This window comes from Grammomys surdaster, unplaced genomic scaffold (genome assembly GCF_004785775.1).
Source record: "Grammomys surdaster isolate TR1022 unplaced genomic scaffold, NIH_TR_1.0 125669, whole genome shotgun sequence".
In the NCBI taxonomy this organism is placed as follows: domain Eukaryota; kingdom Metazoa; phylum Chordata; class Mammalia; order Rodentia; family Muridae; genus Grammomys; species Grammomys surdaster.
The window spans coordinates 163,744-190,056 of record NW_021620506.1 but is presented as its reverse complement, the minus strand read 5'-3'; the positions used below and the strand labels follow the sequence as shown (position 1 = coordinate 190,056).

The following is a 26,313-nucleotide window of genomic DNA, read 5'->3' as shown; positions in this document are numbered from 1 at the left end:
GAGTGATTGCTGGGTGCTGGGCATTACGTATAATTTTGTTTCAAAACTTTTAAAAATAGTTATATTTTTAGAGATATTTTCTATAAATGGCAAAATTAAACAGAAGCTAAGGAGAGTACCAATATGCCCTCTGCCCTGACAAACACATATTTCTTCTATAATGATTCCTAGTACTAGAAGGTCTATTTGTCCCCATTGTGACACATCCTTATCATCCAGGGTGCAAGGTTTACAACATAGTTCACTCTCAGTGCTAGATATTCTATGGGTTTGTTTAAATGTCAGATGAGATGACTACCCTATAGAATTATATACAATAATTGAAGATTCGTAAAATGTCCTAGTGTGGTCTTTTTGGTGTTCTCAACAAAACTTGTTGTAGGCACTGCTGTCCCCCACACAGCAGGTGTCATAGAGGTCAGGAAATGAGGTCATTTAGCTTCTGAAGGCCAGGGCTTGCTCACAGGGAGCTAGCAGTGGACCTGCTTCCCTCCATTTGAGGGCCTTGCTCTACCCTCTAAGTTCATCAGCAATGCCAAGGCCAAGATCAAAAACTGAACTGTGAGACTCCTGGGAACCACATGGCACCTGTGTGGGTCCTGAGACCCTGGGCCATGGCAAGCCAGGTCATTAGACTGTGGATTGCGTGTGAACAGCTTCTATCATGATCACATGGCAGATAATATTGTAGGTTATAGAGAATTTCTAAGTTAATGAGAAGTACAGCTATCTTTTCCTTTATACGCACATTCTGTTCATAAGTTAACTGCTCATTCACTTCAGTTAGCTATTTTTTTAAAAAAGCATATTCTACATGTGTAGCTAACCCAAGCCTTATTGGCCATTTCCAGAACAACAAAACGACCCTACCTCTGGCTGTAGAAAGAATACTACACTCACTCTCAACACACAGCCAAGCACCCCAGAGCTTGCTTCCCCTCTTGGAGGGAAATACAGATTCTGAAATTATCATTCAAATAACAATACAAATATCTTAGACTCTCCCAGAATAAGTAGTTAGGTGTTTTCTCTCCTTGTTAACTGGAGTATCTTATTTGTCCCTGCTGTTGTGGACTTAAGTGGTGTTTACTGGAATTGGTTTTGCTAAAGTGAAATTTTAAAGAGAGGCTGGGAAAATGCCCTCCTGAACACAGTTATCACATATACACTCATATACTCAGGGGTTGGGGTTCACGAGATGTGAATAGACGCACTTCCAAATGCCCCCTTGGATTTCCTCAAGCAGGGCAGATGGGAGGAAACGCAGCTGTGCATGGTGTTGGAGATCTCAACCCAGCATCTCAGGCTCCTCCATTTTCCAGGGATACAGGATACTTTCCAGGAATCCATTTAAAATGACTCACAACATCACTGCAGACAGTCGAGGGCCAGCATGGAGGATGCTCCCATTTGCAGCATGCTATTGCTGCTCTCGGTGATTTTGCAATGACAGTTTTCCCTTCATAGAACCAGTTTAAAATTAGAAAAATCAAACACACATTAGAGAAAGCAGGTTTACTCTGCTATCAATTGATAGGGGATGTAAAGCTCCCAGCACCTGGGCGGGGCCCAGCACTTCCCCTGCAGAGCCCAGGTCAGCAGTAGACCCCTCCTCTAACCTGGGAGCTGTTTGCCTTTTGGAGCTCAGCCTTAGATTTCCAATACTGTGAATATGTTTGCACTGGGGCAAGCCGCCTCTGCAACACATCTGCACACAAGTCTTGTATGTACGTGCGTGTGTGTGTGTGCGAGTGTGTGCTACTCTCTTCCTCCTTTATTTAAAACCATGAATAACCTTGAAAATTGAACTTCCCACTCTGTTCTCGGTTCTCTCTGCCCTTCTGGACTAGAGGTAAGTTAGCATGCCCTATGCAATAACCAGAAAATGATTCTTACAGGGAATGCAGTTTGAAGCCAACAGAGTTAAATATTACAAGGAGCCTCCAGGACCCCAGAATTGTCTCCTTGTAGAAGCTGGAAACCACCCAGGTAGGTGGGGGTGGGAAGGGCCCCCACAAAAGAAAAATGCTGAAATATGACCCTGTCTTTCAACTTTAAATAAGCATTTCTGTCCTAATAGAAGTCCCATTTAATGTCTCCCGCAGCTTTGATTTTGGAACACGTCACATTCCTCATTAAAGCAATCACTGTTAAAACATAAAGCAACACAGGATTTATTTCTTCATTAAACTGATGATCCGTATATGAAGCCAATTAACATTATGAGTCTGGTGAACATCAAGTGTAAAGAGGTTAGAGAAAATTAAAAGCAGTCACCTTGGTCTTTAGATAAAGAAAGTACACTTTTAGGTTGTAAATTATCAGAGTGTCCAAGCGGGACAGATCGGCAAATTTGGTTAATTGGGAAATACATTTTACTGCATAAGAATTAAGGAAAAATGAGAGTTTCCTTGCTAACGTCCCCCTCCCCTTTTGGTGAGGGGAGATCATAACGAATATCTATTAGTCACCTTCTCCTTCTCCAGGGCCCCGAGTATCGGAGACAATTGGGGGAAATAGGGGTTCACGTCATCAAAGTTTTCTGTAGCCTTTCGTCTCTGCGGTTGTTTGTTTGTTTGTTTATTTGCAGTTTTGCCATAGGAACGAGCCCAACCTCGTAGTTATGGGAAAAGGACTTCTGGCAAATTGAGGCTGAGGGTCCCGAGCTGGCTCGGAGCCCCTCGCGAGGTGGGTGTTTTTTTAGAGCTGAGCTGGTTGTCCAGCCAAAGACTAAGAACTTAGCCAGGTTCGCATCGAGGGGCGCTGGGAGGGCCGGGCCGAAGGCAAGGGACTGTGGGGTATTTCTCTGCTATAGCCACCGAGTAGGAGCCATGCATTTGAGACTGCAGAGTAGGGAGTTCGCTTCTTGCTCCCAGCGCTTACTGCGCATTCCAAATGACTTTCTCGAAGATTTGGGCCAGGAAAAGATTAGGATCGCCGGCTTTGATGCGGCGCATTGCAGGACCTCACAGGGGCCCTAGGGACTGGTGGTTTCTTTGGCCAGTAAAAAGTCTGGTAGGGTGGGGACACTCGCCGCTGTCCAAGGTTCTGATCAGTCGACTGATTCGGAGAGGTGTTCAGACACCCAGGACCAGACTGCTCCGACCCCGGGACAGACCAGGGCTTCACATAAATCCTTACGGCTCAATGTCAGCCACAGGGAACTGATCAAAGCTTGGATGTCACTGTTTTCTGGGGCCAACGCGGCAATCGGTGCTCGGTTGCTGGGGCCGAGGCTCCCGCGGATAACACAAGTGCGCTCTGAGCGGAGCTGGCGGAGCAGCTTTCCTCACTTCGCTTCCCCAGCGCTCGACTCCCAGAGCGCACAGGGCGCCCGCGGGAAGCTGCAGCTCAGGACAGGAGGGCATCGGAGGGGGCTTTCGGCTTACTCCGGCGCTCAGGGGGCCCTCGGCTCCTAGAACCGGCTGCAGAGAGCGGGGATGCTCCCTGAGCCCGACCGGGAGGGAAGCAGGGACCCGTGAGCTGCTGTGGCCTGGGACCGAGAAAGGGTCTGCTCCCGGCCTCGAAGCTGTGCACTGACCCGGTCCCGCCATCCACAGCACGGGCCCGCTCGACTTGCCGACGCTCACCGCCCGGGCCCGCCGCTTGGTCTCGTAGAATCTGTGGCCCTAGAGGAGAGTCGGCGCGGCAAGGTCTGTTCTCTCGGAGCCGAGCAGGCATTTCCAGCCTCTCCATGATCCCAGCAGGGCCGATTCCAGCCGGGAGCCGCTGAGTCCAGAGAGGACAGCAAGAGTGAAAGAGGCCCAGCCCAGCCTTGCGTCGGCGGGAGCGGTGCAGTGTTTCTTCCTGGCTGTTTTCCCAGGGGTGTCCACTGGCCGGTCAGAGCCTCAGCACTCAGTTCTCCAGCTCCGCGCTACTTGTCTCGGCCCGCTGGTCCACGAGTGGGGCCCGCCAGGCCTTTTGTTTCCAAAGCTCTGTGTCTTTAAGATCAAGGCTGCATCTCAGGCCGGGCAGGGACTCGACCCACCGCTTCGCCAAGGCTCTCAAACGCAGCATTAGAATGTTTATAAAATATTCAATTTATGTAGTCTGTCCAAGAAGCCATCGTCCCAAAATAAAATCGGCAGTCTAGACGGAACAGACACCAGAACTTATCAACAGTTGTCTGATTCGCATCTTCTGATGCATCTTGAGTGGGTCATAATACCAACTTTATTTTCAGTGGTGCATAAATTAATTACACGCATTTAATAACCAAAATATCATTATATTCCCCCTTTAATATCATAAAGGCTTTCCGCCAGGGAAGCACTTAATAGTGCAGGGGGCCGTAACGGGCTATTATCCTGGTGTAATGCTATTACAGAACCAATTATGCGCCATTAGACTTGCTTTTTTTGCAGTTTATGTGATTTGATCCAATCCCGCGCCCCTGACTTGAAAATTTCAACCCGGTACTTTAGAGTTTAATTTTCACCCAGGCAGAGAGAAGGGCGGCCTCTCTCCGCTGAGTGTCTGCCTCAGATGCATTTTAAAAGTAATTGCGAAGGGTCCCACTGCATATCATTTGCAGGGAGAAGCGAACATAAATTCAGGGACCCCGTGCTGAGAACAAAATCAAACTTTCCTTTTGTACGATCGCTTGGAAAGGGAAGCCGTGTGCAAAGAGTACCCCCAAAACCCATCCGGCGGCGACAATTAGCAGCGCTTTGGTAATTTTGCAGTCCTGGAGTCGCCAGGCCTCTGACAAGGGCGAGACCAAATCCAATCTCACTCAGAGAAAGAAGGGTTGAGTTTGAGGGGACCCAGAGGGGTGGGGTTGGGGTGAGTATTTAGAACATAATCTCTTTTGGGTGGGGGAATAATATTGGTAGCTGTTATTGTTGTTGTTTTTTATCTTCTTTTAAAAGAAAAAAAAAGGAAAAACATTCCTGATGTTTGCTGAGAAGTGACGGATTTTTTTTTTTTTTACACCACGTGGGCCATTTGTAAGGCCCAATAGACCTATCCAAGTTACTCGCTGTAGACAGCGCTGGAAATAATCAGATTAAGGCCAATTATGCGTGAGATTATAAAGGCGAGTGCTGAGCGGCGGCGCGCGCTGTAGACAGACAGCAAGACATCTGGCCACTTCCCCAGTCACTTCTCTGGTCCTGCGGGCGCCAGCAGCGCCAAGCCCCGCCCGCCGCCAGCCGAGCCCCGCGTGCGGACTAGAGGCGAGCGCACTCCGGCCTTCTCGCCCGCCTCCCGCAGAGGTAGGCAGGGTTCCCGAGCGGCTCTCCAGGCTCCCTGAGCTGGGCCTTGGGGGTCCACCGGCTTCTTGGCCCGAGCTGCTGCGCGTGCAGATGGCCTTGAGCGATCGCCGGACCCCGCTGCGGTGGCCAAGTACAGGGCTTGTGGCTGGGACCCCTGAGAACCAGGAGCCAGACTGTGCCCAGCTTTGTGAGGGCGCGGTTGTCCAGCAGCAGGACCTACGCGAAAGGCTTGCCGTAGGGTCACGGCTTGGGACAGGAGGTGCAACCACTTCTCCCACCAATCCCGCGGTGGCCCCAGGGGACCAAGGGCTTGGGAAAGGCTTTGTAGGAGGGGCACTCCCTGTGATCCTCGGGGTGTGCGGGCAGGAGACTCAGGCTCTATTGCTGTTTGCTTTGCAGCCAGGCCAGAGCCACGGGCAGGCACAAGTCTGTCAGGCCGCCACCAGCCCTGGTCCAGCCGTCAGGGCCCATCCGACCGTCAGCGATGTTTTATTTCCACTGCCCGCCACAGCTAGAGGGTGAGTAAGCGCTGTTTTCCGGGGCTTTTTGGCCAGGCCAAGCTAGCCAAAAGGGCCGGGGCTGCAATACTGGCTGATGGGTGTAAGGGTCTTCGCCCCACGGGGTGGCAGCCTCATGGTAGTGCTTAGGGGCACCCTTAGCCCCCTCCCTACATCCAGCTCCATCCCTCCGCCCGGGTGCCACCTGCCTCCCACCTCCCTCTCCGCCTGGGTCGCGCTGCCCCGGGCTATGGGTGCCTCAGGGACGCCTGGTCCTCCCAGCACAGATGCTGGTGTCACGCCTCTAATCGGGGCTCCTCCGCCCAGGGGGCCCGCATCAATCTTTCACGGTGTTTTGCTAATATCCCAGAAAACCAAAGCAAGTTGAACTGTCCGCTGAGTCCTGGGCTCCACTATGCGACAGTAAGGGCCTGGTTGCTGGCCTGCTCTCACCCTGGGCGTTGGCAAGAGTGCTCCGGGATCGCACACGTAATTCTGGACAACTTAATGTCAGTTTCTAGCGGCAAAGCTGTCCCTGGAGGCAAGCTCCCTGATACTTACCTGCCCGGAGTGTTCAGGAATAGTTTCATCTCTGCGACTTACTGAATCTCTGACCTCAAATGCTCCGCTCCTCAGCCCCCAGGGCCAGGATCTGGTTGTTTAAGGTCTCTAGACCTTAGACCTTTCCCTATTCCTGGTGTGTTTTCTTCTCCCAGTTGTTAAGTGGGGCAGGGGTAGTGAGAAGTGAAGAGCTTCCATCCCTGGGTGTCTCTGACCAGGGCCTGAGGGACCGAAGGGGAAGTTCTTCCTGGCAGTGATTTGTAGCCAGCAGGTGGACATGCTGTTCCCTACTCTGGCTTGTGCTGGGGCCCAGAGGAGACACTGAAACGTTTATATTCCTGGGACACTTGTCCACCTTGCTGTAGGTTGCCATGAGCAGTTTTCAGTCTCAGCCACGATGTGGGAAAGTTTGTTTTCATTTTCCATATACAAGCCATTAAGAGTCCAGCAGAGTTTGCTGAAGGAGGCTAGTGGGTATCAGCATGGAAGCCTGGCGTGCCTGCTTTTCAACACCAGAGAAGACCCAGGCGGGAAGGACTGACAACTTACAACTCTGCCCTGGGCCTGGAGGGGCCCCTATGGGTTTGTGGTGGGCAGTTGCCCTCTGCTGTTGACTCCAAGCTCAGCACTGATTGCCAGTCCCTAGTCCAGGCTTTTTTCTAATGGAAAAAAGCGTTTAGCAAGTTGTATACATTCTGGGCGATCAAAGGGGAAACCGCTGTTTGTAAGGATGGGTTACGGAAGTGACTTAGAGACTGCTCTATCCCAGGCTCTGTCTGACTTGCTTACTAACTTATTTAGGGGATAGTCGGGGGTCGGTTCACATTTGCTACTCAGGTTCTGTGTGGGCCCTGCCTTGTCGATGACTCTGGTTGACGTGACCAGGGAGGAGGGCTTCAAGTACCTTTCGTGCTTTTGTAGATATAAACCTATGCCAGTTTCTCAGGAGGGGAATTGATGTATAGGTCAGTGTTGCTGGGGCAGGATGATGCTCTGTAGCTGGGAAAGTTGGGGATGGCTGAGAACATTCCTTGGACTGTTCCTCCAGGGAGGAACAGAGAGAAAGCAAAGGGTGGCTATAATCTTATTTCTCAGATACAGTGTTCAGATTAAATTAGAGAGAGCCGTGTGGGTCTCAAAGTTCAAAGTTAGAACAAAAACCTACAGTCTGTCTAGCAGAGCCCTCCTCTCCTCCCCCAAAGCCACCCACTAGCGTGCGTTCCTTGTGGTCCCTTCACCCTAACCTTTTGTTCCATGTCTGCTAAGTCCTGTCTGACTGAGATTACACTGTCACATCATCTTGGACTTTGCATGTTTTTTTTGTTTTCTGTTTTTACTTCATAATACATCTTCCCCATGCCTGTGTATATGGAGCTACAATCTTCTTTTAGACTGCTGTGTAGTATTCCAGTATTTGTTTTGCAGAATGTGTCCAGTGATGTGTGATTTGTCGAATCCTCTTTTATTTCTTAATTGCAACATCTCCAAGAACATCATTACCTCTCTCTTTCAACTCTCTTTCAACATCCTTTATAACTATATTGATAGATTAAAAACCTGTGTGCTTAAATTTTTGATGGTTCCTATTTGATTGCCTTCTAATAAAGTTTCATTGATTGATACCACATGAATAGTGAACAAAGATGCACAGTTTATTATAATTTATCAGTGCTGGGTATCATTATGCACTTTTGGGGGGGGACAAAGCAATGACCGTATTATTTCATTGTCCAATTATGTTCTGTTTAAGAAGCTGCGCATAACTTTATCACGTATCCTCTTTATTTAGAAGCATACCCTCATCTCCTTCTCTCTATTCTGGTAGATTGTCAGTCTTTTTCTTACTAGTGCGGTGAAGTCGTCTTTTGTAGGATTTGGCTGGGAAGCATTGTGACCAGTGCACAAGCAAGGTGTAAGTGAGAAGACGTGGGGAGGCGGTGACCAGAAAGTCTGAGACTGTGCTCCACGCTGACCAATCAAATAGTGTCCCTCAAAAGGAGATAGCATGGCCTTTTGCGAAGTGATGGAAATAAGGCTGCTTTGAATCCTCCCCGTTTAGTTTCTACTGAGATGAAGAGAAATGTTTGTTGCTAGGGTTTCGAAGAAGCATGCAATTTGGGCAGGAAGATGGTGGGGAGAAAGCTCTAGTAAAAAAAGGGGGCAGTATTTCAACAAGGCATGTGATCCTTCAGGGTTACCCTCTGTAGCAGATGCGATGTGGAAGGGCCTGAGGACTTAACCTCCCACGGCTGAGGGTGCTTGTGAAGGGTACTGTTTGGATGCTGTGCCTGGGAGCTGATGCTGAGCACATGACGATCCTGACAGCAGCGCCCATGGCAGGTGAAACGCACACTGGTTAATGGAAACGTACTCATTTGTTTTCCTAAAAAGCCATCGCGGACTATCAAGTAAATAGTGCACATTTGGAAAATGATCCAAATGCACATTTGGGGCCAGACTCTGTTCTAGCTTTACCCTGAGCACTGGAGGCTGCTGGAGAGAACAGCATCTTTCTTTTTCTGGTGAATCGGGGACAGTAGAGTGTTGTATAAGGCCTGGCTACCTAGTGGAATGCCCTTGGAGCACGGCCCTAGGAAGTCAGCATGGCTTTCTACTGGTGCAGGCTTTTGTTAATTGGTGTCTTTATAATAGGTCCACTATGGTGCTGATGAGCTGTGACCAGTGGTAATTAATACTCATTTATAAACTTCGTACCTCCTTGAATTCTGCACTTCTAGGAGGAAAGGGGTGTGAAAGGCTCTCGGTGTTTTCTTTCCTCCCCAGCCTTTAGTCCTTGATGGCTTTAGTAACAAGGGGGAGTGAATTGACAGGTAAGCAGAGAGGGCATGCAGTCTTCCGCTGGAGGGTTCATGGTAGTGGATGAACAGGGGACAGGGGACAGAGGGACAGCCAGGAAAAGGAAGGTAGACGAGAATCAGAGTTTTCTCAAGCTACTGAACCCTCCTGACTCAGAGGCCACAATTTCACAGGGAGTACCTGACCATCTTGGGTATTCAGGTCACCATTGTCCTATGAAATAGGGAAACCTGGTCCTACAGACAAAGGTTTTGTGGTGACACAGAATAAGAGATGGTGAAAAGAAGGGTCTCACTAGGAGAACACAGACAAGCACTTTAGAAGGCCAGGCTTTCTGGGGAGGGGCAGGTTTGTGTCCTGTGGAACATGGGAGGGGGCTACTGTGTGTGTGTGGGATCTGAATGAATACATGGTCTCTCCACTCAGTCTGACCCAACTTATTCCCTGCAGGCACTGCGCCCTTTGGGAACCACTCTACTGGGGATTTCGATGATGGGTTTCTTAGAAGAAAACAGCGCAGGAACCGGACGACCTTCACTCTTCAGCAGGTAAGGACAGATCCCCATGTGTGAGAACCATTTTCTTCTCTCAAAGTCACAGATGAGCCACTTTCTCCTTGCCCTTTAAAATGAGAGCAACTGTTGGGTTGGCCAGGTCTTTGTTTTCTTGAATAACGTATGTGTCTGCCTGGGAAAAGGACAGTTAACTTGGGTTTTGTAACTCCAGGTAATCAGTAAAGAAGTGGCTATGAATTTTCCCATGTGTCTAAGACCGATGGTCTGAGTGACATTTTCCCTGGCAGCAGAATGCAGGTTGGGCATTATTATCTCCAGAAAGACACGGGAAGACTGATTGATAAGGCTGCCCCATGAAAAGACAACGTTGCAACTTTTCTACTGGGCTTCCCCAAGCCAAGTGTCCTTAGCGCAGTCTCTTTCCTAAGCATCTGTGGAGTGACGCCCCCCATTCTCACAAGGCTTCTGTGGGTCTGACTGATCAAGAGGTTTATAGGTCTTCTCTACTCACATGGTGGCACTGTGGGAATTATTCATGAGACTACCTTTAGACTTTTAATGCCCATGACAAAAGTTCAACGTAAACACACAAAAAACACCTATGACTTGTCTATTTCTGTGTCTCGGGGAGGGCACACTGTGGTTGTTAGTAGCCTCGGCTGGCTACAGAGTCAACTGGGATTTAAAGTGTCATTCTGTGGAATTTTTCTTATCTTTTTCAAAAAATATATCTTGGGCTGGAGAGATGGCTCAGTGGTTAAGAACGTTGACTACTCTTCCAGTGTACCAGGGTTCAATTCCCAGCACCCACATAGTAAAAAATATATCTTCTTTATTTACTGTGTGTGGATGCACTTATATACACATACATGCCACTGTGTGTGTGCACATGCGTGTCACTGTGTTTATGAAGAGGTCAGAGAGCAACACGCAGGAGTGAGCTCTCTCCTTCTACCATGTGTGTCTCTGGGATCAGACTCCATTTTTCATCATTGGGCTTGGGGGCAAGGGCCGTCACTAGCTGAGACTTCTTCCAGGCCTCTGTGGAATCTTTTTCAGACAGCTCTTTTCTCCATTTCCTTCTGGGATTTGATCTTTGAAACTGCTTCCTCACCATCCCTCAACTCTGAGGAATGCATCCCTCCCTCTACTAGATGCAGCCTCTCACCATTTCCCCTCCACCCTTTCTCTTTCTTTTTACCAGCTGGAAGCTCTGGAGGCAGTCTTCGCCCAAACACACTACCCAGATGTCTTCACCAGAGAAGAGTTAGCTATGAAAATAAACCTCACAGAAGCCAGAGTGCAGGTAAACCTTCTTTTAAATTATTTAACTCTCTAATATTAAAACTGGCAAACTTTTTTTTTGACATCATGACTGCAGAGTGCACATTTGGCCAAAGAAAGCAAATGAAGACTATCTGTCATTTTCATGATGCACTTTAATAACATCAACATAATGTGGAATATTAGATTAGGTTGATTAATCGGTCATTCATAATTAACTAGTGATAATGTTCTACACTAATTTGTCCGCGTCTCTAAGGTACTAAATTACATCAATGCACATCCATTTCCTTGCTTTGGAAAAAAAAAAAAAAAGCAGAGATGCTACTCGCAAAGCAGATCTGACCGCTCTGGGGTGAGGCCGGTCAATTGCAGAGAACCGCGTTTTCAGATGGGAAGCAGGGCGGGATCTGCTTTCCAGAAATTGCATCATGCCCAATTTTTCCCCCCGCACACGGACTCTTTGAGCAAAGTGGACCTGAAAAACACGTGCAATTTAAAAATCTTTAAAGAGCAGCAGCAAAAGGGCCGAGCAGATGTGGGACGACCGGCAGGAGTGGCTGCCGCGGAGCTGCATCGCTTTTCTGAAAGCTGCCTTGGAGTGCCTAGAGCGGCAGCCGTGCCCAAGTGAGCACGGGAGGCAGAGGCTCACAGGCTGCCTCTCCAGGCCAGTTGTTCTTTGAGCACAATTATATATTCATTTTATTTATGGGGTTTCCTCCATGCTGTTTCTGTTCTTTTTTTATGTAGGAGCTTGGGGTTAAGACTATGCAAAGATCTAATTGTAGGAAATATAATAGTTTGCTTTCTGTTCCCCTGGGTCATGTTAGTATCTCTTAAAAACCAATGGCTGAAGAGAGATAATGGAATTCTGAGCAGTAAATTGGGGGTTGTAAACAAATTATTTCCCCTATAATCAGATTATGTGATCCTGATTATTAAATCTGAACATGAATCATTGGTCATATGCGGGCAAATTAAACTGATTATTATTTGGGAATGAAAATGTTCTTTGGCCCAGACCCGGTCTATAGTTCCTTTTTTTAATGCTGGCTTGCCAATAGCTGCCTAAAGACTGAACTGCAAATTGAGATAAATGGTACAATTATTGAGCATTCAGAAGTAGGAGATCATAACTTCTCCCGGAAAGGTGCAAGGGTAAGATAGGGGTGGTGACAATTAAAGCCGAGAATTGTTGTCCAGGCTGTTGTTGGCTATTATGCAGGCAGACAATGGCAGCCAAGCTAGCTCTCAGCCAGCACCCATGTGAGGACAGGAGCCTTGGTGGCGGGAAGGGAGATGTGTTTACATTTATACCGCTTGCTCATTCAAATATGATTAATGTTCTATAAAGCAGGGTCTTAATCGAAGCTGATGTTGTCAAACAATAACTAAATAGGGAAATAAACGACTCTATCATGCTCTTTCCTCAGAAGCAGGCGAACTGTCAGTGCAAAGTCATTAAAATATGATAATGAAAAATAGCTCAATTAAATGTTGTTATAGCTGTGACCTTCATTCAATTAAGACACCAGAAAGTGTCTGCATTTTGCTTTGCATTTAACTGCCCTAAATTTAGAATATAGATAAAATCATTATTCAATGGTTGCTGATATGTGCAATTAAAAGCCAACACAATTAAAAATAAGAAAGAAAGAAACCCAGTTAAAGGAGAAAGAAAACTAAGAGATAAGGTGGGCAGGCAGAGGACTCAGCCTCAAAGACCCAGGCTCTTTCCCTGTCAGTGTGCCGTGGCCAGAGGAGGTGGGAGGTTGCCTCTAGGAGTTGGAGAGAAGCCTTGTCAAACCTGATTTTTAGACAGAAATTATCTTTGAGAAGGAAGAAGAGATGAGGCGAGGAGAGGGAAGGTTTCTCTGGGTGACGTAGAGATCCATGGGCTTTTGTTGTCTTCTGTGAACATCTTGAGCTGCCAGGATTCTGTTGAGCAACTCCAATTATTTTTTCCTCCTAAGACGAAGGAATTACCCAACATCAGCTTCTAAGGAGGTAGCAAGGTCAAGGTCAGACACTAACGTTGTCCTGACTTGATGGTGAATAGATGGGACAGTAACCAGTCTTCACTGAGTGACCAGTTGCTGTGTGCTAGCTGGGCACTTTGCCCAATATTTTGCATGTATGTCTTTCTAACAATGGTTAGGGGTGATAGCATTGCCCTCTTTCCCTGTAAGTGTGGATCTCTGTCCTGAGCCAAGCCGCTGGGCTTCTGCAGGTTAGTGAACCTCTCTGTCTGTGAACTGGGGTTAGCAGGACTGCTTATCCCTTAGGGATGCTGTGAACCCTAAGCCACATTTGTTATTCAAGATTCAGAATTTCTAAGCCATTCTGACTCCAGAGAGAGGGTCTCTCCTGGGGGCCCTATGCAGCTGGTCAGGAATTTGTGTACAATCCTGCAGCACAGAGCACAGGTGTGAGCTTGCTGGAAGGTGGAGTGTGTCTTTCATGATGAGAAGCCCCGGGACAGCATTTTGCAAATTGCTTTCACCAGGACTCCTGCTGGGAAAACTTCACATCAAACTGGTTCTCACAGGCAGTGCAGCATTGCAAACTCCTGCAGGAGGATGCTTTCCCTTCTTGTGGGCAGTGTACTAGATGCTCTCTGATCTTTCCTAGTCCTTGAGAAGTGTCTATCAGAAGCAGCTTAGCTGATCCATCTGTGGTCTGAAGTTCTGGGGCAGAGGACAACTGAGGGTGTTGGCATGGGCCTCCCGGAGCCTGTGCTTGGGTCATGGCTGGCTTCTCCTGTCTGACCCTTTGTCTCCCTTGGGTGTGTTTCCTATGGGATTCAGGTTTGGTTCCAGAACAGAAGAGCCAAATGGAGGAAGACAGAGAGAGGGGCCTCTGACCAGGAGCCAGGGGCCAAGGAACCCATGGCAGAGGTGACACCACCACCAGTGAGGAACATCAACTCTCCACCCCCAGGGGACCAGGCCCGGAGTAAAAAGGAAGCCCTGGAGGCCCAGCAGAGGTAAGATTAGCTGACTCTAGAATTAGGAGTCTGGGGTAACTCTGTAGACAGGCTGGACCTCAATGGAACATTTTGTTTTTGACAGCCTGGGACGCACAGTGGGCCCTGCTGGGCCTTTCTTCCCTTCCTGTTTGCCAGGGACCCTCCTGAACACAGCCACTTATGCCCAGGCCCTGTCCCACGTGGCATCTCTGAAAGGTAAGATTGGTGGGTGCAGAGGTGGGGTTAGTAGAGAGGGTGGAAACTGTCTGGCCTCCCTGCTGTCTCCGCTGGGCAAACAGCAGAATCACAGGCACCACGCATTTCCACAATTGCTGTCCTGTTTGATTTCAAACAGCCTGAGAGTGCAGGTGGATGTTACTAAGTTTCATCTTGCCCAACCCAGAGCTTCTCTTAGAGGCAGCCCTTTTAGAGGCAACTACTCCACAACCTCTGTCGTCACAGTTTAAGGTGCCCATAGGGGAGATCTGGGGGGTGGCTGTCCCTGCTTTCAACTCGCTCTCTCCTATGTGCATCTTGCTTATTTGCGCTCCTCAGGGATTCCTGGGGCTAGAGATCTGAATCTGTAGAACTTTTGATCTCTTCTCAGTGGCTAGTATCATGGAAGGTAAGAAATCTACTGTAGGTGTTTGGTCAGGCCTAGAGCAAAGACCTTTGCAGGGCTGCTCCGTGGGGATTTGGGGGTGGGGCAGGCACTGTCCTTAGAGGTAAAGGTGCATCTGGTGTCTTTGGATTCCAGGCCACAAAACAAAACAAGACAGAACAAACACTATTGGAGATGTTTAGTCAGTCCATCAGTTGTGCTAGCCAAGAACAAGGCAAAGCTCCAGAGTGGATCTGGGAGGCTGCTGGAGGTCTGAGGGAGCGGAATGTGGGTGGGACATAGGTTCATCCCTGGGAATAGGCAGTCGGGAGGCCTCCTAGGCTATGTACTGCTCATCCTTGCTATGGTCTTGTGGTCTCAGATATCATTGTCTTCCAAGGAATTCCTCTACAACAGATGTATTGAAGTACACACACACACACACACACACACACACACACACACACACAGAGGAACCTCCATCCATAGGCACAGGACACAATTACAAACCAGGATCCCCTAATTCAAAGCTCTGACATCCCAAATGCTCCAGAATCACAATGAAGTCAGAGGTGATGTAACACATGGAAAACTTCCATTCTGACCTCACATGACAGGAAGTTGTCAAAAGGCAGAGGTGCTTAGAATCATTGTGCAAACTTACCGTCAGGCTCAGTGTGTAAAAGCACATGAAACCTAAACCAACTTTGTGTTTAGACTTCTGTCCCAACTCCAAGATACCTTTTGGATGTATATCCAAATATTCCCCATATCTAAAGAAAGAAAGAAAAAAAAAGAAAAAAAAGAAAAAAGTTATCCCACATCAGAAACATCTTTGGTCTTAGGCACTTTAGATAAGAGACGTGCAACCTGCACAGAGATAGATGCTTAGCTAGCTCAGGGTCCCAGAGGAGCATTATCCAAGGGGCTGATCCTGACAAAGGAGCTCGCCGTGTCCATCAGTCTACGAAGTGCTGCCAGCCACAGTGAGCTCTGGCAGCCACAATGAGAAGATCTATCAGATGCAGTGAAATCTAACAGCTGCAGTGAGCACTGTCAGCTGCAGGGAGCTCTGTCAGCTGCAGTGAGCACTGTCAGTTGCAGTGAGTGCTGTCAGCTGCAGTGAGCATTGTCAGTTGCAGTGAGCACTGTCAGTTGCAGTGAGCGCTGTCAGCTGCAGTGAGTGCTGTCAGCTGCAGTGAGTGCTGTCAGCCACAGTGAGCTCTATCAGCTGCAGGGGGTGCTGTCAGCTGCACTGTTCAGCAGTGAATAGCCACTTCTAATAAACATGTTTCCATTACTGCACCCCAACCCTGTACATGGGAGTGATTTGCACATTTTTCCTTTCTTGTAATTTTTGGGTGTCTCTTTGGTAAATAGAGCTAAACCCTGCAGTGGACCTTTGCCCAAAGTGGGGAGGGTGTAGTGGGCAAAATCTAAACTTCAGGAAAGGAAGGGTACAAGTGTCCAAAAGCAGTGGATAAGCAGAGGCTCAGAGCTGGAGTCTGAGCTGTGCATGTCTTAGAGAGCATCCACCTTGGTGATGTCCTAAGGTAAAGGGCAGAGCTGGTAGTGGTGCTGCTGCTGAGTGGGACCAGCTTCCTATACTCATCCTTCCCCCTTCCTGCTCCCCCCACCCTGTCTCCCGTCTGTCCCTTCATTAATCCCCTACAGCTGGGCTGTGAACCCCCAAAGGCTGTCAAATGCACATTAGGAACTGAATTCCTTTGATACTACATTGCTTTGGGGGATCTGGGATGGTCAGAACCCTGCAGAGTGGCAAGAATCACTGTGTGCTCACTAGACACAGGCCCATCTCTGTGCTTTGCAAGGGCCTGCCTGGCAGCCTCCCGTGTCCTTGGGTACATATGCTCTTCCTGGCAGGGCAGGGTTAGGTACAGAGAGAGGATGGGACAACAAGACCTGTTGGGACCCATAGCATGCTGGGATGCTTCTAGAGCATCCACCTTAACACAGTTCCTCATGTTGTGACTCCAGCTATACAATTATTGTCGTTGCTACTTCCTAAGTAGAATTTTGCTATGGTTATGAATCATAATGTAAATATTCCTGGAGATACAGGTTTGTCAAAAGGAATCATGACCCACAGGTTGAGAACCAGTGTTCCAGACAGAGGCACTTGCGAGAAGACTGAACTGTGTGCTCATTCTCTGCCTCCCTAGGTGCCAGGGAGCTCTTGTCTACTTTTCTGCAAGTGTGGGGCCCTTTTTCTTGCCATTTTCTGCTTTGAGACAGGCACGGGTAAAAGGCAGAATTCTCCATTACCAGTAAGGGACCTATACCAGGTAGTTACCATACATATGCTTGAAATACATGTGCTTCAAGAACCTGTCTGGCTTTCTATAAATGAAAAACCGAGGCTCAGGTTAGGGAAGCCATTTGTGCATATCTGGCAGTCTTGGGGCAGATGTTGGGCTCACAGAGGTGGGTGAAGGACATCGTTAGGGCAAAGCTATTACCAAGCAGCCCTCCATTGTGAGTAGGTAGTCAGACTGGTCCCAAGCAGCTTAGTGTCTACAGTCTGGAGTTTTTCCTTTGATCTTGTGCCAGATTCCATGGGGCAACCCCTCCTGCTTTTTGAATGTTAAGGTAACTGAGGGGAGACATGATCCAGAAAGTGGTCTATGTATAGTCTAAGCAGTCAGTAGCAAGCAGCTCTAGATGGCAGCTGCCTTAGGAGACCAGAAGGACCAATTTTCCCTCCTTGGGAGTTTCATGTCGAGGGAAGGCCTGGAACTTGGCTAGCTGTAGGCCCAATGTAGGCTGGAGAAGCCAACATTGGCTACGGTGTGAAACATTCCTACATCCCATCATTTCTGTGCATGTGCTGAAGGCTGCACTGATGATGAGTCTGTCTCAGGCCCAGAAGGTGAGGGCAGAAACTACCGCATGCCTCCTACCATCCATCCATCCGTCCTCGGGTGCTGGTGCTCTGTAGTCAGCCAGGTTTATGGGCTCCAGTGCTTACACAGGAGGCTCGGTGTTGGGGTGTGGAGATGAGGAAGTGTGCACTAGAAGGGTGCATCTGTGCTGGTCAGCGGGGGGACCCTGGTGCTGGGAAACAGAAGGTATCTGGGAAGTGGGCAATGGCAGTCCTTGGTGGGACTAGGTTGTAGAACCTCGAGTGTGGCAGTCATGAGAAGTGTGCGAGGGTAGATCTGAGACCAACGTCCAGCTTCCATGAGAGAGTGAAGCGGCTGCTCCCCTGGCCAGGAAACTGTTCATGGGGACAGAGTGAAATAACATTCCCCCTTAATCGGTGTGCACAGGCTAGCATGGATTCCAAGCAAGGGCTTGGGCGTGGCTTTGCTTATGTGGCCTGAGTTTTCCCTTCCTCTAGCCTTTTAAGTCTTAAAATTAAAAAAAGAAGTGTGTGTGTGTGTGTGTGTGTGTGTGTGTGTTAGCAGAGGAAGGGGAGTGTGTGTTTTTGTGGGATGGAATGAGGAGGTCATGTGTGAGGACAGCTGAGAGCTTGTGGAGGTGCTCGTTGATCATTGCCTGCCACTAGTACTGGGAGTCCTTTGTCTTCATCTGGTGGCAGTGCTGGTCTCCTCTCATGAGTCCACAGGAAAGTCTGCTCCCCGAGACTGCTCCCTCCAGGAGCTTTGTTGCCCTTGAGATGCTCCGCCCACTGACCCTTTCCTCATATCTACCACAACTCTAAGTTTTGACAATGCCGAAAGGCCTTAACAACCCTTGTAAGATGTCATGGAGCTTTCTAGGTCATGTGCTTGCTTGTGAAACGCTTAGAAAGAACTTACACTGGGCAGATAGGCTGGCCTGGCTTACACATAGCTTGGCTCATGACTGACTGATTCATGCAAATCATCAACTTAGAAAGTCACAGGACCTTGCTTGGACAGGGAAAGTTTACAGAACAGTAATGAGTATCCAGAGGACAGCACTGAGAATTTGTGTGTGTGTGTGTGGTCTTAATGGACAGCTTTGTGATCACATTTCATTAATATGGAAGATATTACTACCGGCCACTGAGGCACTTGGGTTTGTTCTGGAGGCAGTGCTGGCATTAGGTGAGCAAGAACTGCTGGGGGCAGAAGAGCCTCAGGCAGCAGAGGAAGGTGGTCCCTTAAGGGCTGAGTTGCTTAGCTCCCTGCCTTTAACTGAGATTCACAGAACCAAATGTATCAGGAGAGAGCTTCCATAGCTCACTGGCCTGCTCAGCTCATGCTGTGAGAGCCATAGCAAGCTCACTTTGGGCAGGGCAGTGGCATCAGCAGACCTTCCCAAAGGACACACCTCCTTCCCTGGGCAGGGCTCATGATGAAGATTCTCTGTGCAGGATGCAGGCAGGCTTGAGGTAGCAGCAGAGTAGCACAGTGAGGTTTGACCCCTTCTTCCCTCTTGTCATCTGTTCCTGGGGAGATGACCTGGGCCTAGCAGACACAGGTGAGGTCTGGCCAAGAAGAAGCAGGGGTGGGTAGGACTGCAGCCACTGTGATCCTGGCTACGCTTGGCTGGCTGAAGTCTTGGGTGTGAAGTCTGAAGAGGATGCAGGATCATCACACTCACACACATTGGCTCTCAGCAGTCCTGAGCCTGCATGAAGCATACTTGAGTCGTGCATGAGGATAAAGGGAAGCAGTGCTGGAATAGGGTCCTGCCTTGTCCCTTTGGAAGCATCTCCTCAGTGAGCCACTGAGTGCCCTCTTACCTCTGGCTTCTAGGCCAAGCCACAGTGCCCAGTTTCTGAGATGAACAAGTCTGGGTTAGCCGGTCAGAATTTGCACAGGGGGCTAACCTTGGAGCTAGAGAGGAACTGTTTACAGATCTCCCTAAAAACATTCTCCAGCCCTTCTTTAATTATGTTTTTCTTTTTTAAAATGACAGTTCTTAGAAATGAATTTTGAGTCAGTAGTGACAGGTCATGCCTACAGTCCTAGTACCTGAGACATAGGCAGGGGAATTTCAAGCTTGACGATAGTGTGCACTCCACCATAAAACTGACTGTCTCAGAAACAAACAAATAAAACACATCTACAGGCTATTCATTAGAAATATTCATAAGGCATGCGTCTGGGGCTCCAGGAGAGATTTGAGCACAGTGCTGCCTTGGTTGTCCTCCGGGAGTCCTGACTCCATGGGCCCTATTCTGGTCATGTCACCTTGCTTCACCCTAAATGCAACCGACCTGCTGATTTTTAGGATGAGATAGTTTTCACCTTGAAGTAATCATTCTGGAGCACCGTAGTCTTGACCATGGAATTTTCTGTGTACACATACACATACACACACACACACACACACACACACACACACACACGCAGGCACGCATGCAAGCGCATCCCATGATGCACACTATAATGCATGTGCATCCCATGATGTTTCAGCCGAAGCACACACGTGTCTGATAAGATTCTACCTACCTACCAATGCTGCAGCAACAGCTTATCTTAGTGCACTCTGATGCTCCTTCACACCATGGCAAAACTGTCTCTGTGTTTCTCAGAGGACACTCCCATCTTCCAGTGACACACAACTGAAGATAAAGGCAATCACACTGCATTTCGGGGAGTCTGGTTTCTCAGACTCAGCATCACGCTGGTAAGATTTAGCCATGTAATCAGGTTTAGCTATAGGTTCTCTGCGACGGCTCTTACGCTTGAGAAGTTCATCTCTATAGTTTGTCTCTTTTTTTCACAGTTGTATATTCTTTCTTTTCTCATCTGGCTTTGCTAGTTAGAATTTCTGGTTCAGGAATTTCTTTATTATTTCATTGTTGGACAGAGTCTTGCTATATTGCTTTCGTCACCCCTGAGCTCTTGGGCTCATGCTATCCTCCTGCCCCTGCTTCCTGTCTAGTCTGAAGTAGAAAGCGAGTTTATCAGGCAGTTCTGTGCTATTTTGATTTTCAAACCAAGTTTTGTTGAGATACAGTTAATGTATCACACTATTCACTGTGCTGCCCAGCCTGTACTGTAATCGTCTTCCCCGGCTCCACTGACAATTGTTTCCTGTTTTCCTCAGCCCCGAGACTCCCTGCTTCTTTAGATGTAGGTATTTTGAGACTGCTATTGTAGACTTTTAAAATTAACAGACTCATACAATGTTACATATCTTTTTTTTTTTTGAGACAGGGTCTCACTGCACAGCCCAGACTGACTTGGAACTCACTTATGTATTAAGCTGGCTTTAAACTCACAGAACTCAACCTGCCTCTGCCTCCCTAGGGTTGGAATTACCACACCCGGCTCCATCATCTTCCACTTCTGCTGATGGTACTTGGTCTTTTCCTATTCTTGCTCTCCTGGAAAAGTTCTCAAGGCCTCATGATGCTGTTTCTGATCCTTACTAACTATTTGTGATGCTTAATGCTGACCCCAGTGTCTCACACGTTAACCATGTGACCGACCACAAAGCTGTAGTCTCAGCTCTTCATGTTTCAAGGAAAGAGGTTCACATATGTTCTGTCTCAGGACAGCCTCAAACTCAAAATCCACCTGCCTCAGCTTCAAAAATGCTGGATTTATAGGAGTGTGCCATCATGCCTGGCTTGTCTTTCTTTTTCAAGGTGCCCTTTATCAAAGGGGGCTACTCCCTTGTTGTTCTAGCTTTTAATTTAAAATCAGGATTGTGAGTGGACACAGAACGTCATCAGATGCTTCTTTGCAGCTGCTGAAATGGTCCCATGGTCTTTATTTCTCTTTATGTTAATATGATGAATTATGTTGATTGGATTTTAAAATGTTAAATCAACTGCACATTCCTGAAGGAAACCCAAATTAGATGTGACGTGCCTTCCTTTCTATAGATTGCCGGATTTGATTTGCTAATATTTTCTTTAGGCTTTTTGAATTTATAATCATGAAAAGATTGATCTGTGACTTTGTTTATTTACAATTAGCTTACATAGTAGCAGGTTTCCCTGTAGACCCGTGGTTCTCAGCCTTCCTAATGCTGCGATCAACCCTTTAATATAGTTCCTCATGTTGTGGTGACCCCCCCAACCATAAAATTATATTTGTTGCTGATTCATAGTTGTGATATTGCTATGGTTATGAATCATAATGTAAATATAGGATATGGAGGATATCTGTTATACTATCCCTGTGAAACAATTGTTTAACTTCCAGAGGGGCCACGACCCACAGGTTGAGAACCACGTCTTTAACGTTTTCCCAGGTTTTTTAGGTTGACCTTCCTGTATGATGGCCTACTTTGTAGCTTCCTTTAGAGGCATCTGAACTTACCTCCACAGTAGCCTCACCACTTTCCATTCTCACCAGTTGTGAACATGTGTTCCTCTTTCTCCACATTGTCACCAGCATTTGTTGATTTTAATTTCGTAGAACCTCTAATCCAGGTTTTGGTTTAGTTTTACTTAGCTGTGATTACCCCAAATCTTAGCACACTTGTTCTTTGGTTTCTGGTGTTGATTGGTTCCAATATCGTATATGGATAAAATCCAGTATGGATTTTATTTACTATCTACGGACACCAAAGTCTATAGATATTAAATGAAAGGCTGTAGTATCTGTGTATGATCTGCATGCCTCCCCTGTCCATTTTAAATCACCATTAGGTTACTTATCATCCTTGATGCAATTGAAATGTTTGGCAAGTGGTTGTTTGGGGAGTGACTACAGGAAGCATGTCTGTACATGTTGAACAGAAAGTATATTCCTTCTGAGATTTGCTGAATCCAGGAATGAATACAGTGGGCCTATTATATAAGAAACCAGCAATGGTTTTATTCTCTCATAGTTCTAGAGACTGGCTGGGCTCTGCAGGGCAGTTCTGCTACTTTTGCTTGGGATCTCCCAGGAGATTATAAGCCAGATGTCATCTGGGCCTGAGATAAATAAGATGGTCTCACTTATGTATCTGGTTTTGGATAGGAAGTCTGGGGAGCAGGGACACCCCTTCTTTCTCTGTGTGGCTTCTCTAGTTCTAGGCTGGGCTTGAGTTGGTGTTAAGGTTCCAAGAGTGTAAAATCAGGACATGCCAAGCCTTCCAGATCATGCCCAGGATGGATTCCATTTTTGCTACATTGTAGTGATTAAAGCCAATCCCAGGGCCAGCCCAGACTTATGTGAGAAGACTTCCCAGGACTTGAGTTCTGGGAGATCTGTCTCATTAAGAGCTTTCTTTGGGACAAACAACCACAGCTGTAAGGAATGTGTTGATCTTGTAATCTGAATCAGGATGTTTGTTTTTAAACTCAGCTCGCTTCTTAGTTCTTGCTATCCACACTTTAAGGGTGTTGGTCATAGCTGAGTAACTAGACACTCACTTCTGCCATAGCATGAGTTTTATAGAGTGGAAGATAATGAGGCTTGGGTAAAGAAGAGAAGGCCATGGCACTCAAGGGTAGAGGAAGGGCTCTTTAGGAAGGGTTAGGGATATTGACCTCAGTCCTCACTGTTGGCTGTCTGTGTTCCTTGGAAACCTTGAGCTTTCTTCTTGTTCATCATCCAGTATCAGCAGAGCATTCTGGACTAAGCATTCTAGGGTTAAGCATCCAGAAGTGGCTTAGTCATATCCCTATGATAAGGGCCTGGAAGGCTAGGGACCAGGACAAGAGGTGGAGAGAGAGTTGAGCTGGCCTGAACCCTTGAGACAGAGTTAAACAAGGGCATGCAGAGACGCATGGACTCATTTTGCAGAGGAGTAAGGGAGGTTTGAAGGAGGTGTAGGAGACACCCAAGGGCGAGGGCTTCCTGGGCAGGAAGAAGACATGAACAAGACATGTGGACTAGCAGCACAGTCTCCTTCTTGTTCCCAGGTCGTCTGTGAGTGGAGGATCACCATGGCCATACATAGTGGTGCTAATGGTAGGAGATGTCTCCAAGCCCAGCACAGCAATTCCAGTAGGTAGTAGGAATTGCCTTTAGGGTCAAAATGACAAGGAACAGAAGTCACGTAGGGTTTTATAAGGGATTGGGCTTAGATGTCTGGGCAGGGGACTTTATATCCCACAGGTATTTGCTCACCCAGGAAGTGGCCTCCGGGTACAGTGTTAGAGGTCTATGGTGCATGGGCAGTGCACAGTGCCCCAGGAAACCAGTGCAGCCCTGCAGGACTTCAGAGCACAGATGTTTGGGGAACAGGGAATCTGAGGGACAGAACATGGTCATTCCTCAGGAGGAAAATACTTGCGTTAGTCCCTGATTCCTCTCCAGGCTGTTGTTCATGATTTGGCGTCAGTGCAAGCTTTGCGGGATTGTCTGAGATATTAAACTTAAAGGGAAGAGAAGTTTATTTCAGCTCACTGTTTCTGAAGTTCCAGCCTTTTTGTTCTATTACCTTTTTGTTCCGAGCCTTTAACTGCATAGAACCTTCTAGCAGGAGCATGTGGGAGAGGAGGGCTGTTTACCTCATGGCAGCCAAGAAGCAAAGGGAAGGAAGAACAGGGTCAGGTTCTAAGTCCCTCAAAGTCTCCATCACTTCAACAGCAAAACAGGCTGGGGACCAACCTCCAATAATACATGGGCCTTTGAGGTGATGTTCAAGTCCAAATTCTTGAGAGTTGAAGAACCTGACACTCATGATTTGTAAGAAGTCTCCTTATATCTATCTCTCTCTGTAGCTGTGGGAGAAACTGAGGCCAGCAGAGGGAATTCTACTGCTCAAGGTCATAGAGTACATCTGACAGTGGCAGGCCAAGTTAGCGACCCAAGTAAGTGTCCTTTTCTCAGACCCCATGCCAGGCTCCCAGATTGATTCTGTTTCTTTGACAGGCACCTGCTGTCATCTTCTAGCTTTAAACCTACAGTTCATTTTCTGGAAGTCATTTCCTATAGGTGCTGATGGGTTTGCCCTTCCTTCTAATCAATGGGGCCCTGGAGTGCAGGGAGCTGAGAGGAAGTGTTCAGCTGGTGCCAGAGGCTGAGGGAGGCAGCCAGAAAAACAGCCTGTGCATGCTTCTGCACTTGCTTTGGCTGTGCTGGGGGTTCTCAGATCTGGGAGCTGCTCACATAAGTTTTTTAAAGCTCTAGAAAAGCATTCAGGCAGAAACAGGACACTCCTATTATCCTGAGACTGTATCAAAGACCTGGTAGCAACTGTGAGTAGAATTGTTCCCTGTCTATGAGTGTTTTCTGCGTGAATGAGTAGATGTCGAGACATTTGGTTCATATGTATTAGAGGATGTCAACAGAGGGTTTGTGATTTAAGGTCAAGAGTACTAAAAGATCTTGCTAAAATAGCTTGATGCTCTTGGTATTAATCACAGTGTGCAACTGCCCTGACCGTAGGATTTCCTTCCATGAGGAGGCTTGAAATAGAAATATTGAGACACTGACATTTGACAAATCTCCTGGAAGGAGAATTTAAAGAATAGGTGAGGGTGCTTAAAAATATGGTTCTTCATTTATTCATCTAATTAAGAAGCAGAAGGACTATAGTATTGGTAAGAAATGTCTCACTACTGTGTGAATCCCTGTTTTTGACCAGTTTCTACACTTAGCTAGAATGTTCAACAAGGAAATAGTGTACCAAATGCTACCTGCCACCCACATCAGATCACATGGCCCTTTAGGAGGAAACTGTGGTATTGGCAGAGACGAGACAGAGCTAACTTAATTTTTCCTGTCAGTCTCTGCAGTAGATCAATTAAGCTGCCAAGGAGATCAAATATTTCAGACTGTATTTATTACATTAAGTATTTATGTTCAGGCCAAGCCTTTAAAGCATGATGTCATATAGGGATAGAGGCCGATTAGATCAGTTCAGCAGAATTTGCTGTAACTTAATGGAAATCTAATTGTATGTTTTAATTTAGTGTCCAGGAGGTAGTATGTTTCCCAAACAAAATGATCCTCAGGCTGCATTTAAGGACCACATAGTTTTCAAGTGATGGCAGAAGTCGGTGAGCTGGAGGAAGATAGGTTTTGGGGTGTGTTGTAGACTTGGATCCTATGTGACGGGAAGTCAACTCTTACTGAATGGGGGATGAATGGCGTGTTCCTGGGTGAATCTATCTCATGGTGCGTCCTCAGCTCCATGTCTGTACTAATAGTCCAGTGCAGCTGACGGCCGTTAGCCATTCAGAGTCTTGGCTGGGAGCTGAGGATACTGTCTTTGCAGCTTCAGGGGATTTGAGCAACACCTGTCCCATCGTCTGCGAGAGAGCAGACAGGAAAGCACAGGATACAAGAAGTACCAGACATGCTATTGGTGAAAGCAATGCCTGGTTAGCTTAGGAAATGTAGGAAAGGCAATACATTGTAAATAAAAGATGATTCATAACCAGCAACCAGAACTAGCCACTTTGTGTTGGTATTGGTGCAACCTTTATTCCTCCGTTGTGACTTATTTATAAAGTTAAACTTATTATTAAAATTAAAAATGTTATGTTTCTAAAATTTTTCAATGTTATAAATTTATATATATCTATGATACAAAATCAACGTGCCATATATATCTGCAAATACTCTCTATGCATGCTATTGGCGTTCTGTAACTGAGGGTTCTATATCTAAAGATTCAACCAACCACAGAGAAAGAAATAGAAAATTGTGTCTCTATTAGCATGCATAGACATTTTTCTTGTTACTGTACAGTAAAGAATACACCTAAATTATCCTCACAGCACTGACATTTTCTTAGGTATTACAGGCTGTTTAGCAATAATTTAAAGTTTAAGGGAGGAATAAGAAAACCGACAAACATTATGCCATTTTATTTAAAGGACTTGAACATCTGTGGGTTTTGGTATCCCCAGAAGCCCTGGTACCAATTCTCCACAGATACTGTGGACAGCTGTGTATTGTCTTTCTCTTCCTTCCTTCCTTTCTTTCTTTTTCCTATGAATAATTTTCTATCTATCTATCTATCTATCTATCTATCTATCTATCTATCTGTCATTTATCTA

The 26,313-nt window shown here is 47.1% G+C and overlaps 1 protein-coding gene across 2 annotated transcripts in view; it reads left to right on the top strand.

Moving 5' to 3' along the window:
- The first annotated feature begins 5,135 nt into the window (after positions 1 to 5,135).
- Drgx (dorsal root ganglia homeobox) overlaps positions 5,136 to 26,313 on the top strand; it is a 29,548-nt gene continuing 8,370 nt past the window's right edge. Inside the window, exons 1-6 of one of the 2 annotated variants that reach the window (XM_028787558.1) lie at positions 5,136 to 5,216; positions 5,616 to 5,734; positions 9,542 to 9,639; positions 10,811 to 10,912; positions 13,698 to 13,876; positions 13,962 to 14,074. In XM_028787558.1, the coding sequence (XP_028643391.1) occupies positions 5,701 to 5,734; positions 9,542 to 9,639; positions 10,811 to 10,912; positions 13,698 to 13,876; positions 13,962 to 14,074 (526 nt within the window). In that variant the 5' untranslated portion in view covers positions 5,136 to 5,216; positions 5,616 to 5,700. Of the gene's footprint in view, positions 5,404 to 5,615; positions 5,735 to 9,541; positions 9,640 to 10,810; positions 10,913 to 13,697; positions 13,877 to 13,961; positions 14,075 to 26,313 lie in introns of both variants that reach the window. The other variant, XM_028787557.1, reaches the window with a different exon arrangement.